Here is a 13,997-nt window from a genome sequence, read left to right on the forward strand (position 1 = left end):
CGGAAACCTCTGATTTCAGAGGAACGAAAGCTTGTGAGTTGGCTAATGATGTCACCTTCGGCGTGTTAGTGGTTGCTGTTTTCAGTAAGTCAGTTTAACTACGTCTGTTTGCTGTTGTTTGTGATGGCTGCTCCCAGCTGGTTGGCTTTACAGCAGTAGCGACAGTTTGCTAATCCACAAGCTAACGAGAGCTAACATCAACTCTGTCATATTTCGTTCAGTCAGCAGAGACAGTAACAGAAGTGGTCTCTATGGCAATGAATGAATCGGGGGGGGGGGGCTGTATTTATTTAGTTTGGTAGTTGAGTTCAATAGGTCCCCAGGTTGGAAACCACTGATTGAGACAAATGGTTCATGTTAGAGCTCTAAACTTAAGACAGCTGTCATTAATTATTGATTGATGGACACATGATAAGTAAACCTGATGAACGCATTAATATTGAAATGAAGCCAGAGCCGGATTAGGCTGCTAGGGGGCCCCTTTAGATCAAAAAATGTCTGACCCCCCTCCTTCTGTGCATTGTGATTGTATTAGTTAGTCATTAATACTTAGTTTGTGGTAACTTGATTTCCCATATTTATTAATAACATTGAGCCCGTCATCGTTATCCTTACTTGAGGCCCCTGTCATCTCAGTTTGAATTGTGCATCACTGGTGGATACAGAAACATTTAATCTTAAAGGTCCTATGTTTAAAAAGGGAAATGTCCATGTCCATGTTCCAGGATTTTGTTTTATTATAAAGTAGAGGTGCTTAATAAATACTGTGATAAATACAAAGTTTTAAATTGCTCAATCCCCAGAGAATCTATGACTAAATAAGCAACAATCAAAGTTCTGAAAAAATATTTTTTTAAATTATCTGTATCACTGCTGAACTGTGATTGTTGTACGGAAGTGCATGACATCAGCTGAGCTCAGCCAATAGTAACTAGTTGATTGGTAAAATGTGTTCTCAGGCTCTTTAAATAACAAATGTGCAAACAATAAAATTACCACAAACTAATTGGCACATGGTGAAACTGGAACCTCTGGGCCCCAGGAGGATCTGGGGGCCTGGGGGCAGGTGTCTGCTTTGCCTGGTTGGTAATGCAGCTCTGGTTGTAGCTTCACTAAATACATCTGTTGGGAGCATCATTTTACACACAATGAAACATCGGGATGTGCAGATGTGACGTTGTAGCTGTTTTTGTTCCTGGAACGTTGACAGAGCTATCCATATAATCTATTAATCATCAAAGTAATTCATCAAGCAAAAACAACAAACATTCTTTAGCTCCATCTTCTTCAATGTGACGAGTTGTTTTTTCAATGTTTTGTAGCATTTTAAACAGAATATGTTTGGGTTTTAGACTGTTGGTCGGAAAATCAGAAGCAATTTGAAGACTTCACGTTGGGGTCTGGGAACTTGACATTGTTCACTATTTTCATTTTGTATTTTTGTATTGTCTACTTACAGAAATAATGGATGAATCATGTAAGTCCTTATTAGTTCCAGCACTATAAACAATACATTTCCTTCTCAAATGTAGTGAGTGAAAATTACAAAAGTCTCCAAAAATGGAAATACCATAGAGTTGTACTAAAAGCACAGTAACTCATTGCTCACTAGTGAGGGATGTAGTGCTAAATGTCAGAAAAGGTTGAAGCCGCCACACACACGATGCAGCCCCTCCACCTAATTAGAGCAGAACAAGAGCAGACAGGGAGCATGTTAAGAATGAGCTTAATTAATGTAGCAGTAAAAAGTGGCCCTCCCTCTCCATGTCCATTCTGCTGTTCAGTATTAGTTCCACTTCAGTGCTCTCAAAGCCGGGAACAAATAGTGACTCTAATGATGGACATCCCCCCCCTCCCATCCTCCTTACAGAACCACTAGGCTGGTCTTGGGTCACTGCCCGCCCCCCCTTCCCGTCCCCAGGGACGGCAGGGCTGGAGAGTCAACCAGTTAGACAACCATGTCACCCCACCGCTTCAGAGGGAGCAGAAGACAACCTTGCATACTGACTTCATTAGCACTGACAAGTTTAAGGGGGATGGGGCTGAGTGTAGAAGACTTTAGTAACAGAAGCCTCACAGGGGGGTGGGGGTGTAGGGAGTCAGCAGCTGCAGAAGTGCAATGATGCAACTGTGGTTTTTCTCTGGGCCAAAGTGTGTACGGTGATGTATTTCTGGGCCTCTAACTATACAGACGGCCAGGCCTGTCTGCTTCCTGTCTGGATGCTACTGTGCACACACACAATTAGTATTAAGAAAAGGCAAAGGCAAAATTCTGAGCTCATTAGGCTCTGTCAGTAAGGGCTGGGCATTAAAGTAGGGCTACAACTAACAATTATTTTAGTTGTCGATTAATCTGTTATTTACACATTAATCAATTGGTTGTTTGGTCCCAACAATTGATTCATCTTTGCAGCTCTACATCTAATTATTTGATGGACCTGCCATTACATTTATCAAACTAATTGTTACAGTTGATCATGACATAGATTTTAGTTTATGTTGCCTAACCCTGCATTTTGAATTGAATCACCTGAGTAAAAAAGTCATTCAAACTGCGAGGATAATCTTGCCCGTAAGCTGAGATGACGTTCCCTTCTTTAAAAAAAAAAATCCTGACAGATCGCTGCACACTGGTTATCAAGAAAATGACACTTGAATCTAGAGAAGGCTTTAAAAGCTGACAGATGTCACCTCACCTGTACATTTGGAGATTCAATAGTAGACCTAACATACTGTTATGATGGATATGATGGAGATTTATTTCAGAGAAAAGCCTAAGAAACAACTAGAATGTGTGTATCAAAGGTAAAAATGTGGCATATGAATGAATTTTTTTTTTTTTATTAATTGAGAAACTGTCGGATTGATAAACTGGACAGGAATTTCTGTTTTGAAAGCTACCCCAATGTAGACAGACTGGCATCTCATGTTTGACAAATAAGTATCGTCTCCTGACGTTTTATCGTCTTAAACTACTCCCCATCTTTTCTCAGAAATGGGACAAATCAACAGGAGACTCCTAAAAGCAGCAGGTCTATAAAACAACGCCGGGATCCCACCAGGTGATGCACTCACATGTCACAGTCAGTGAAGCTGCTGCTGCCACGTTTTACAATGCAAACTGGAATATTCGGAAGAATGAATTGATGCTCTTGAGAGACTACAGTGGGACATGTCGTGTTCAAAAAATCTAATCTAAACAAAACAAAAGGAATATCACATGGAATTAAGGTGTGAAAAGGTGCCATGAATGTTTTATGCCAGCCAGCCACTGACATAAAGGGTATAAATATTGTATGCAAAGAGAAAAATCCCCTGTTTGAAGTGTTGAGAGCAAAGACAGTGGGAGAGAAAGGGAGGGGAAGCAGGTAATTACTAGAGGAGCTGCACTTTGACGGATTATTATATTAAAGCAGGAGGAGGATCAACCAAACACAGCTAACCTCTGTAACCGTGCTGGTCTCCACCTATCAGTGACGGAAACATTACAACCTGAGAAGCCACTTCCACTTGACAAACTGTAACGCCGAGCACCGAATCCCACCGGTAGGAGAAAAAAACCCGGCAACAGAAACCCGGCAGCCATGAAGGCTCCAAACACGGCGAACCTCCCACAGACAGGGCGGGTGAACAGCTCATTACAAGGCTTTTAGTTGCTTTAGGTTCCCATTAACTCGAGCTTTTTGGAGTAAAACTTGTTACCAAACTTTCAGCAGTTTTAATGAAGTGCTGAACTCAGCGAGGTGGCTGTTTTTGGCCCAATCAGGAGGATTCCTGTTTTCCTTTGAACTTCTATTCCTTTGTTTGCAGACCTGTGAGAAAGCGTTCTTCTGAGCGCTACTATGGCCACCACTTCAGAGAGAATAACTAAACCGAATCACACGGACCCCTTTTAGATCTTCCTCTACAAAAAGACATCGCAAATGTCTCTTTATCACATATTGCCGCCACAAGGAGAACATTAACCTTAATTTCTTTCTAAGGTTATGGTAACTTATTTTGGTTCAGGGTGGGAAAGGGAGGCGTCACAGAGACGCGTTGCTTGACATGTCAGTTTCACAATTGAAAAAAAAAAGTTTCAAATTCACTTTAGTGTGCAGCTAAAAATAAAAAAGCCAGGAAATCACGAAGGCTATCACAAGGAAAATGATAGTTTCATAATTCAACATATTACACTTACTAGCTGTTAAAAGAAAAGCCACGTTTAGGTCCACACGGGGTGCAATTTTTTGCACATCTTGGATCAAGTCTTTTCACTAAAAAATATGAATTAACAGAGATCTGATCAACTAAGTTCATACTCTTTAAAAGGATTACAGTAAGTAGTTTCAGTAAATTACCTTTGTGTTTAAACAGGTAGTAAATCTTCTGAATAGGACATTGCACTGGTATTGTTTTCACCCCTGCCTGTTCATTCATGGATGCGTTTTTGCAGCTGTACTCTTACTAATAATCTTTCCACTATCGCCATGCGCACGACAATGTGATAAATGATTCACTTTCTAGCAAAGCGGGAGACATCCCTTTCTTCCCTGAAAGGACTTCACCGAGTCTTGGGCCAATAAATGCCACCACTGGGTAGAGAAATGTGGAACTTTTCCTTTCATGAAGTGCTGTGTGTATGGAGCCGAGCTGCCTGCTCTTTCCTCGCCCCGGGGCAGGCTATCATCTCCCGTGACACCAGAGGGAGGGCAGACCCCGCCTGCCTCGGCCGGGCCTGCTGATGTAAGGGGATGAGAGGTGGCGTTGGATAGAGGAGGCTCTGCTGCTGCCACGGTCTCTCAGGTCCAGCTCCTCTTTGATCAGCGGGCCACCGACCTTTATGTCTCCAAAACAAGAAGCCGGGGCCGGGAGCACGCCGCTGAGCCTGTATCCTCCCTTCAGTCCTTGTTCCTTCCAAATATGAGAAAAGGGTTAATTGTATTTAACAATATGCTCTCCACACCCCCCCACTTGATTAGAATTAGAATCACATCTGGCGCCATGTTCTGTCCCTCATTACTGCTGAATCTCATTACAAGCTGCTCCCGCGGGATTGAGCGCGCCGGGTTTTTAAGCACACTTTTACTTTCTTCCTACCTCATGCTCATCTCATCTGCCTCGCTGCTCCTTCTTTTCTGCGTTTACATTAGCGGAAGTCCTCATCTGAGAGAATGACTGAGCACCACCACCCCTCCTCCTCTTCCCAGAAATTGGAAATTGTTTTACAGTGCCAATTAAAGTAGGTATGTTGAATTTTTTCCAAAGTATGTATTATTCAGTGTATTATTTGTTGCAGTCAGAAAAAGAAAAAGAAAAGAAAAAAAACTCACTAAAATAGGACTAGCAGAGTAAGTTCCACTTGCCTTGCAATAAAAACTACACCAAAGGATGGGAAATATATAGTCAACATAAGGAAAATGAGGGAGCTTATTTATGGTGCTCTAAAATAATAGAAACCTCCACATATAACCACATTTTAAACTTTTTCTGTGCACCCTTGTGCAAGCACTGTTCAGACTGAGAATTTATTTTAGATTGAGATAATCAAGATATCTGTAAAGTTTGAGTCCAAAAGGTTTTACCAAGACATGGAAGAAGAAGATTCTCTGTAGTTTCCACTCAATAAGAGTTAGAACGTATAATCAAAACCTTTTTATTTCAACTTTTAAGATAACAATATAAAGTAATAAAAGACAAACAAAGTACATGAAATAAAAAAATCGTAGCAGTGATGTCTGATAAAAGTGGTCCCTGCGTCAGAGTGGGGAGCTCTGAAGGACGCAGGGAAAGCCCTGAGATTCCTCCCAACGATCAGCTCTAGATCATGGGCGAGTCGCAGAGCGTGCAGGGCGCCTGCAGGATCTTCCTTATCCACTCTGGATCTGCGGGGAGAGAAAACAAGCCGTGTTGGTACCGAAGGTTTCTATACATGAAATGAAAGTCCCGTCCGATTGCTCGCAATGTTGCACTCATAATGCTGTAAATTAAATCGAGTGTCATGGACTGATGTGCTGCAGGACAAATACAGAGGAAATATACCTGTTAAAGTATGTATATTAAGGTAATCCATGCTCATCTCCAAATTCAACATAATATTTGAGTATTGGCCAACTGAAAGATGAAACAGTTTCATGGCCTTACACAGATGATTGGGGATGATTGTGTAGTGTATTGATCTTTCCTGCCAGATATTTTCCCTATCTGAAGTCTTTGTCATGCGCAGATGCAGAAAAAAAAATTCGAAAACAGGTTACAAGTATACGTGGCAAAGAAATTGCCTACTCCATCTGAAAAGTTAGGATAATGAGAGATTTATGAAAAATCCATGAGAATCTTACCTTTGTGCATCTGCCCAAATGGAATGGCAACTGAATTAGGGCTGTGTACTTGTTTCAAGTACATATTTGCTTTTGTCAAGTATAATAATGAAACTCCTCAAAATTGGTTGCATTTTAGTTTTCAACTTCCTTTGAGAGTGCAACAAAACTTAAACTGTGTGACATTTGGGACAAACTACATTTACATAACATGGGGGGGGGGGGGGGGGGGGGGGGGGGGGGAGCGTCAACTAAAAAGACTGAGCTTTGTGACCAATGTTTCAAATCTCTGAGGCAGCCTTCATCATAAAATTATCCCTTTTAAACACTCTTCGAAAAAAAATAAAAACAGCAGTTAATTTCCACAATCATTCATGTTTGTTAAGTGTGAAGTTTTTGACAGACTCAAAATCCAAAACGTCAAACGATCTGAGCGGCAGAGCGGGATAAAGGCCGACGTTGAAGGTGACAGGAGGAGATGGCTGATCGAGAGTGGGACTGTGAAATGGAGGTGGAGAGGGATGGAAAGTGGCGCTTACCCTCAGGCTCTGGCAGTCTGGCGATAGAATCCAGCAGGAGGCAACGTTTGAACGTCAGCGTCTGGCAGGCCTGGTATGACAACACACACCTGAAGGAGAGCGAGAGAAAGGCATTAGAGGGCTGGCTGGCAGCGGCACACACACACACACACACACGGACACGCACATGCGCAGAGCAGGAACAGCACTGAGGTACAACTGACGGGCACACATTTCCCTCTCAGTGCCCACCAGAGGCACCACATTCTCGCTAGCAAGAAGGCAGGAGAAATGTTTGACAGCCCATATTTATGAGACGATGAGAGTGGTGCATGGGTAAATATCAAAAGGTGGGAGGCTTGATTACTGCTCTGTGAAGATAAACAAACCAAACACAAAGAAAAGAAAGCATTTGGCATTGAGATTCAATCCATGTCCCCTCAGGCACATTGCTGCTAAAGCTAATAAAAAAAGAAAAAAAATCTTTCATGGATTTGATTTGAACTTGTGGAAGAGAGGGGTCTCTCTTACCTGAGCCACATGTGGCCGTTTTCACAGATTGCTTGTCGGTGGTCCGAGAAGGGCAGCACCGCCTGGCACAGGCTGCAGCGCTCCGAGAACGACTGCTTGTTCATCTTTTTCTTGATGTGGCCAATCAGGACCTGAGAAAGGAGGACACAGGGACACACACACACACACACGGACACTAAGTGAAGGCAATCTAACTTGTCCAATGTTTGCAGAGAAGACAGCATGAAAGGGAGTTTGGTGCTAATCTCATAAAAGGCTAAAACACTAATGTCAGAGCTGATCAGCTATACTATAAGTCCTATACAGGCATTAATAAAAGACAGAAATGGCTGAAATAATTTAAAATGTAAAATTCTACAGCTTCCTGAATAGAAAAACACAAATTCAAAGAGTTCCATAGTTACTCTGTTATTTTGTTGAAAACAAACAAAAATGCAACGAACAACATAACTTTATCTGAACAGCAGCCACGGTGGAAATTAAGAGATACTGGTAGCCTACGCAATTTGGCAAAAAGTATGTGGACACTAATTCTAATTTAAGATCCCATGACAGGGGCACTTAACAGGGTAACTGTGGTGATGACTGAGTATTACAAAAAAAAAAGACTAAAAATGGAAAAAAACATCAGAAACCATACAGCAACCCCAACTTTCGGCTCATGCAGTCAAATCAAACTGCCCTTCTCCACGCGACCTATGGTCCATTGTGTTACACATTTGATTCTAAGGAACTAATGAGACCGTTTCATGGGACCTTTAAAAAGGGAAATGTTAATTCTACAGCATCACATAATGTTCAACAACCACATACAGTTACAGTAATATTCTAGTATTCCACATACGTTTGGCCATGTACTCACTTGAATGTGCTTTAAGTGTACTGTGGGATCATCACCATGCACCCGACATGAAGTCACTCTGATCAGGGCAAAAAAAACTAAAAACTAAAAGATCACAACATTGGTGGTAAGAAGCTGAGGCGAATCACTGAGTTTTACCTCTGAAGCTCTGTCGTTAGAGTCTCTGGCGAGGTACTCCACCAGGCCACAGGAGGGTATGCTGGTGTTCTGGGCAATCCAGGTGTTGAGGTACACCACCCCCAGCACCTTCTTCATGTTTTCTCTCATTATGTGGGTCTCTACAGCATTGATCCAAGCCTGCACCTCCTCCATCTGCTCCTCCTGATTCTCCTCCTTCTTCTTCTTTACTCCGCCAGGCTCGCCTTCCTCTAGCGCGCCCTCTTCTCTGTCCTTTCCGTCCTCCTCTTCCTCGTCCCTCACAAACACCTTGTTCTCCGTGTGCGTGGGTTTCCAGCGGTGATCTGTCGGAGGCGTCTGTAGTGACTGGTGAAGTATTCGCACCAGAAAGAGCTTCAAACGCCACAAGTAGGGCGAGTCTACCTCCTGGATCTTTTGATCCAGTTCTTCCAGCAGTGACGCAGGGATGCACTTCTTTTTCAAAATTGACCACCTCACAAGATCGAGCAGGTCCGCCGTTTTGTACAAGTTCTGTGCGGGGGACTTGAGCAGCAACGCAGCGGCCATTTCCGACGTTTTCAAGGTCACAAAGTGAACCTGGTAGGTCCTGTTGACTGGATGATGGCCGCCAACCATACCTTGTGTGCTCGCGAGCGCAATATACGCTCCGTTGTGGCTCACCGTGATCCCGTGTATCCTCCTCCCTGTTAGGGTTTCAGGTCGCAACATGTCCTCTTGATTGAAAATCAAAGTGTTCTCTGTGAACGTTGGCGTCAGCTTCTTTATCCACCCGTCTAAAGAACACGTGTACACTGCAACGCCATGTTGACTGATCGCCAGCGAGACCACAGGGAGCGAGTGCAGCCCGGCCACGTGGGAGTTGTGTACGTTAAGTCCGGCCGGCGAGATCATGAGCAAACACCAAAAGACGTAGCAGCCTCGAGAGGCCACGATGAGACTGCAGCTGGATTTTTGGATCGGGTGGATCATCGGGACACATTTGAGGTTCTCAACGGCGATCTCGTCGCACTCCTTCCAGAGGATGACGGGGTGTCGGAGGGTGAAGTAGCCCTTTACTCCCGACAGGCTGACTGGCATGATCTTGACGGGTCCCACCTCGCTGCCGACGATCAGGCCGCTCATCCGGCGATCTGTGCTTTCATACTCCCACCACGCCAAGTCACTGGGGCGGGTCACACCGGACTCCACAATGTCATAAAACGTGACATCTGACACACTTAAAAAAGGCAACACAAACTTCCACAAAACTAGGTCACCGTTCTCCATTAATACGGCCAGGAGCACCATCTCCATTTCTTTGCACGTGTTGTCCGGCTGAACCTGTTTGGTGGTGTAAACGCTCGACCACTCCATTCTCAGAGGAGTCTGCATTCGGAAGCGCCGCTGCAGCTCGTCGAAGTCCTGCAGGTTTGCCTCCGGAGGCTTGTTGTCTTTCTTGGAGTAGCCTCTCTCCTTTAGCCTCTCGCTGTACTTTTTGGTGAGATCGACTAGCATGTTCCACTCAAGACGCTTGAGGCTGTTATGAATGGTGAGTCTGTGGTCAAGTGTTAGGCAAGCGAGCAGACAGCGCCCGCTTGAGTCACAACCTAACGGAGACCAACTGGCATATTGTATTCCTTTGTGCAGTCCTATCGAGGGGTTCATGTCTTTGTCGGCAAGAAAAACTTGCCTTATTGTGGGGTCCGGATGTGTTGAGAACTTCTCCCTCGCTTTAGCTAGCTCTGCTGCCGGTCCCACCTTTAAACACAAAAGAAAGCAATATTTAAGATCAGTTCAGGTCATTTCAGCATACATACAGTACACACTTAAAAGTGACTATATGTAACTTTTTAATGTTTCTGAAACTTTAATTTTCCATCTATTGATCCTAAATGACCTCCAACAGCAAACAAGACTTACAGTGAAAAGAAAGCTAATTTCAGGTCGTTTTTACTACTGCCTCCGCCCGGGTTAGATTTTTCCCACAAAGTGGTACGGCAGGTACACGCCAATAGTAAAGCACACAAAGTCTACGCAGGATAAGCCTGTGTTATTGTATCCAGCCGGGTAAAGGGTAGCAGGAGATTACTTGGGCCTTATATAGGCCTGATTGTATTTTAGAAGTTACCTGCTGTAGTTATGGCTGATACTGGGGAACGGCCAGGGAAACTGTAAAAACCTGAAACAATCTCAGTCGGGCTTTTAACAGATGGAGATAATTACACGATTCTAAATTATTCAAAACCCACCTCGAATTGGCCCTCAGGTCTGTGAGAAGTCTATTTCATTCATAAAATAACTTTACAATGCGCAATGTGTTTGGACGTCAGTAGCCAACATTTAACTATGTCCCCCTTCCATTTAGCGTGGATGTTTTTTTCCTTTCAGTGAGTGTTTGTGTTGGCCTATTTTCTTTTCCCTTGTCACCAATGTGCAATATTTATCTAAGTTACTATTATGTTGGTTGCTACAACAATCTCTTATTGCTTCGGCAATAACGTAACACAGATGACGAGACATCAAAAGTAGGCTAACGTACCGTATGCAACACTTGAAATGCAACGATGCATCTGTACCGTATTCTTATTGCAAATAAGTGATTTTCTGTCTGAGCAAAACATTCACTGCAACTGTATGACCTCCCAGTAACAATAAGTCAGTAACATACAGTGGGTAATAGAGCACCGTAAAGAAAAGATCTTTACGACAGCAGGTGAGCTAATAACACTACCGCTTTGGCCCAAGCAGCCGCTAGAATCAACACAATAGTCAATAATCACACATATAGCCACTTGAACATCAAATCATGACTCTTGATCATCCACAAACCTGGTTCTGGTAGGGAGCAGTTTCATGTTGGAACATGTTTTTCCTCTACCAAACTACACCCGCCAATCTTATCACCCAGCTTTGAGCACCACAAGCAGAGTGCCCTCTAGTCCCATCATATTGGAGAAGGCAGACATCTCTACGGCCAATATCTCCAACACTGAGCAACTCACAACAAAACAATCTAGACTGCTAAATAACACTACATGTAAGAAGAAAAATGTGACCTTTTGATTTTGGGGTGAACGGTCCCTTCAATAAAATGTGACCGATGCAATTCTTCAGGTTTCAGGCCCCGTGCCATGGAAACAGTACACATATGGATGGGTGATGCAGAATGTGGCGTGCCACCGCCGACTGCCCACTGCTCAGTAGCCCTCCTATTTACAAGCAGTTAATCATATATATAAATGACGGCAGGAAAGCGACTTTGCCGTCTGCCACTGTGCCTAGTGGATTATAAAATTCCGCTCCATCCAGTAATGACTCTGCCAAGTGGATTTTTGGAGTGGAGACGGACCTATAAACAATCATGTTCACACACCAGAGCAGCTGCGCAGAGACATTGTTTTTCAGTTTCTCTTTTCATCAACATTTGTATTCCATCGCTTTAATTATCTTTCGTTCAGTAAAGTAAATAATGAAACAACAGAAACCTCCACTGCTGCCAAATTAATAGCACACAAGTGAATAGTAGCTTGGCTGGCTTTCTGAGGCATGTTTACACAGGTTGCTTAACAAATAGACAGATAACACTACAACAGACTCACAGATGCCATTTTGTAATTAGATATTCTTTAAACACTTGTGTTACTTATTAGCAGCTGTACTACCTTAAAATGTCTTGGCACTTTAGTTGCAATCAATGTCATCCAAAAACGTTGTTAAACTGACAATCAAATTAAGGACATTACAGCTTGTAATTGTTGAAAAAATGTAATCTTTACTTTCGTGGATAAGACAGCATTTCTTCTAGTTCATTCTTTTGTGTGTGTTTTTTTTAAGTTTCTTACCACTGGGAATTTAGTGCAAATGTTTTTACCTGAGGAAATGCCAACCACTTAAAAATGTAAAATGTGTTTGTGGCTCATTACTGGTTACTCAGTACTTATGATCCTGAGCTTCACTTTTCCATAATAGCTCAAGATTAAAATCCCGACCCTCCACCCAAACCATGTTTTGCTTATGTTCTGGTATTTCAATTTCATAATTGGCCTTTACTAGGGGGGGGGGGATGGTCGTGGAATTCAACGTGTATCCACAAGCATGACTTTGTAACATCCTTTTTAGTTTGGAAGCCAGTCATGGTCCAGTATGCAACTTACACACACCATGAGGAAACTTGAGGCCTTCAGTGCAAATAGAAAGATAATTAGATAACTGAACATTTTCAATTATCCTCCTATATAAATATACTGGACAAATTATTGAGTATTAGATGATGTATTAGTATTAGTCGATCCAGACTTTTTCTGACTGATTATGCCTCATACGTCTTTAAGATGCTACAGTCATAAACCTGCAAGTTTTCATTTGGTATCAACATGACATTTTAACCTAGTACACGTAATTAACTGATTATGGTTTCAGCTAGAGTCTTTAAGTGTAGCAACATCTAACTACATGAAAATAAGAAAAGCTGTGGGTTTTAAGGAAAAAGCCTGAGGCCAGTTCATGAAATTATGGAAGTCTCTGACAGCTGGAGAGGACGCTGACAAGCTCAGCACTCGGCTGTTGTTTCCTGACACACACCATATTATGAGACGTCCACAGTCTTTATTAGTCAGTAAGTTAAGTGGTAGACCACTTAGGGCTCCAGTTTGAGCCAACAGTTGCAATGTTTACTAGCTAAAGTTCTATCAACAGCCGCACGCTCTATGCTAACGTGCTACTTGGCCCAATACTTTGTCCTTTATTACGGCGTAAACAGGGGACATTGGTGGATAGTTACCCGCAGTTTTAACGCTTCCGTGGGGACGGGGATTGAGGTCCGGTGCAGCGTGAGGTCCTGTTTGTTGCTGTGGACATCGCACACCAGCTCCAGCAGCGACATTGAGCTGCTGGTGCACACAGCCAGGCGGTGATCCTGCGACCAGGCGAGCGGCTGCAGCCCGCTGACCGGGGCCAGGAGCGGGACGACGGGGTCCCGCATAACCGGCACATCCGCCGGGCTGATGAGTAGATCGTCCTCACATTCTGGCTCGGTCTTGATGACTACATTTCTGGGCAGTGAAAGCGCCGAATCTGATGGACTGGCAGCCGCCATGTTTTTTTCTGCGGTGGAAGTGACGTTGGCGAGCGCGGGAGAAGAGGAAGGAGGGACTTCCTCCGCAGAGTTAAATAGTGCACTGTGTGTGAAGTCAACAGCATAACGTTTACTTCATGCCCTATGGTCACAGGTCAGGCCTATTTAATACTAGATGTAAAGTTTGCTGCTGGTAAGCAGACTAAAAGGGATTTGAGTTAGGTGGACTCTCTGCTGTAGGCCTAAAGCATATGAGGTATTGGGTGTCAGTCAATTTCATGGCACATCAATACATTTCAGTAAAGTTATAGAGCTACTTGAAGCTTTAAGTCACCGAATTCCCCAGAATCTCTGTGAAGACTGTAAGGTAAGATTTCTTCATCTCTTGTCTAATTTTTAGATTTTATAGGTAAAGTTAAACTGATATATTCCAGTGGTTTCAGACGTAAAACTTTTTGAAATCTTTTCTGTGATTTTGCTTTTCTAATAAAATATTGTGCTGCTCATAACTCAGATGTGCCCTCAGGCCATAACCTGCGATTATGGGACATTAATTCATTTTAAGGGCTCATAAGAGTAAAAAGGTTTGGGAACCA

At 43.2% G+C, this 13,997-nt stretch overlaps 1 protein-coding gene across 1 annotated transcript; it reads right to left on the reverse strand.

Moving 5' to 3' along the window:
- Positions 1–5,584: 5,584 nt before the first annotated feature.
- Positions 5,585–13,611, reverse strand: gtf3c4 (general transcription factor IIIC, polypeptide 4). Its single transcript, XM_034896733.1, has 5 exons — positions 13,108–13,611; positions 8,349–10,085; positions 7,349–7,479; positions 6,839–6,927; positions 5,585–5,864 (listed from the first exon to the last, which is right to left on the reverse strand). The coding sequence occupies exons 1-5, from the start codon at positions 13,420–13,422 to the stop codon at positions 5,800–5,802; spliced, it is 2,337 nt and encodes a 778-aa protein (XP_034752624.1). The 5' UTR covers positions 13,423–13,611; the 3' UTR covers positions 5,585–5,799.
- Positions 13,612–13,997: the final 386 nt, after the last annotated feature.

Source organism: Etheostoma cragini, chromosome 16 (genome assembly GCF_013103735.1).
Source record: "Etheostoma cragini isolate CJK2018 chromosome 16, CSU_Ecrag_1.0, whole genome shotgun sequence".
In the NCBI taxonomy this organism is placed as follows: domain Eukaryota; kingdom Metazoa; phylum Chordata; class Actinopteri; order Perciformes; family Percidae; genus Etheostoma; species Etheostoma cragini.

What these genes read in the sequence shown, in the direction of transcription:
- gtf3c4 (XM_034896733.1), bottom strand. Translation starts at nt 13,422, where the DNA reads ATGGCGGCTGCCAGTCCATCAGATTCGGCGCTTTCACTGCCCAGAAAT. An exon ending in CGGAAGCGTTAAAACTGCGG is followed by an intron (nt 10,086 to 13,107) that starts GTAACTATCCAC and finishes TTGTGTTTAAAG; the next exon opens with GTGGGACCGGCAGCAGAGCT. An exon ending in AACGGCCACATGTGGCTCAG is followed by an intron (nt 6,928 to 7,348) that starts GTAAGAGAGACC and finishes GCTCTCCTTCAG; the next exon opens with GTGTGTGTTGTCATACCAGG.